This window comes from Wasmannia auropunctata, unplaced genomic scaffold (assembly GCF_000956235.1).
Source record: "Wasmannia auropunctata unplaced genomic scaffold, wasmannia.A_1.0 LD335892.1, whole genome shotgun sequence".
Classification (NCBI taxonomy): Eukaryota; Metazoa; Arthropoda; class Insecta; order Hymenoptera; family Formicidae; genus Wasmannia; species Wasmannia auropunctata.
This window is the reverse complement of record NW_012026998.1, coordinates 10,891-11,549: the sequence shown is the minus strand read 5'-3', so window position 1 is coordinate 11,549 and position 659 is coordinate 10,891. Positions and strand designations below refer to the sequence as shown.

The following is a 659-nucleotide window of genomic DNA, read 5'->3' as shown; positions in this document are numbered from 1 at the left end:
TGTTCATGTTTTCGTGTTTTTCATGTGTACGCGTTTTCACGTTTGCCACAACAAACGCGTCGCGACACGTTTCTTTTGTTTACATTTGTTCATGTTTGATAAAATGCGAAGAGGGGAGGGGGTTCCCCCTCTTAACAAAATTATATAAATAATTAAAGGGAGGGGGTTGATTCTATATTACGTGGCATTTTTGCGCGGGTGCGATCATTCCACAGTTGGAACGACTCAGAATAGTGGTCATCAGCTCTCGCAAAAAGATACCTACGCAAGATGGCCAATTTCTACGTTCCAATCGAGGCCGTGAGTGAGAAGCCGTAAGTATCCTCCGTAAGTATCATTTTTATATTTCTTTATCATGAAATTTTGTATAGAAATTTTTCCTGCATATAACACATTCGTTTTCTTTTTTCTCTTTTCAGTCCATCGAGCGTGTCATCGAACGTGCCACGCATTTTGAGAAGGCGATTGGCATTGACTCATACGTCCTACAAATGGCTGGACATCGGAATCAACGCTGGACCTTTGTCCACGATCGATCTGACGATCGGTGACAATCGCGGCAACGGCATCGTTCTGTCTTACGAAACTTGGAGAGCGCTGATGGATAGACGCGCGGACGTCGAGCGATTCATGCAATCAACTCCGACATCATCGTCATC

General features: G+C 44.0%; 1 protein-coding gene across 1 annotated transcript in view; it reads left to right on the top strand.

Moving 5' to 3' along the window:
- Positions 1-223: 223 nt before the first annotated feature.
- The window catches only part of LOC105455587, a gene marked incomplete at its 3' end in the record, with an annotated part of 3,122 nt that continues 2,686 nt past the window's right edge, over positions 224-659 (top strand). Inside the window, exons 1-2 of the mRNA XM_011699015.1 lie at positions 224-314; positions 420-618. Of these exons, the coding sequence (XP_011697317.1) occupies positions 271-314; positions 420-618 (243 nt within the window). The remainder of the gene's footprint in view (positions 315-419; positions 619-659) is intronic.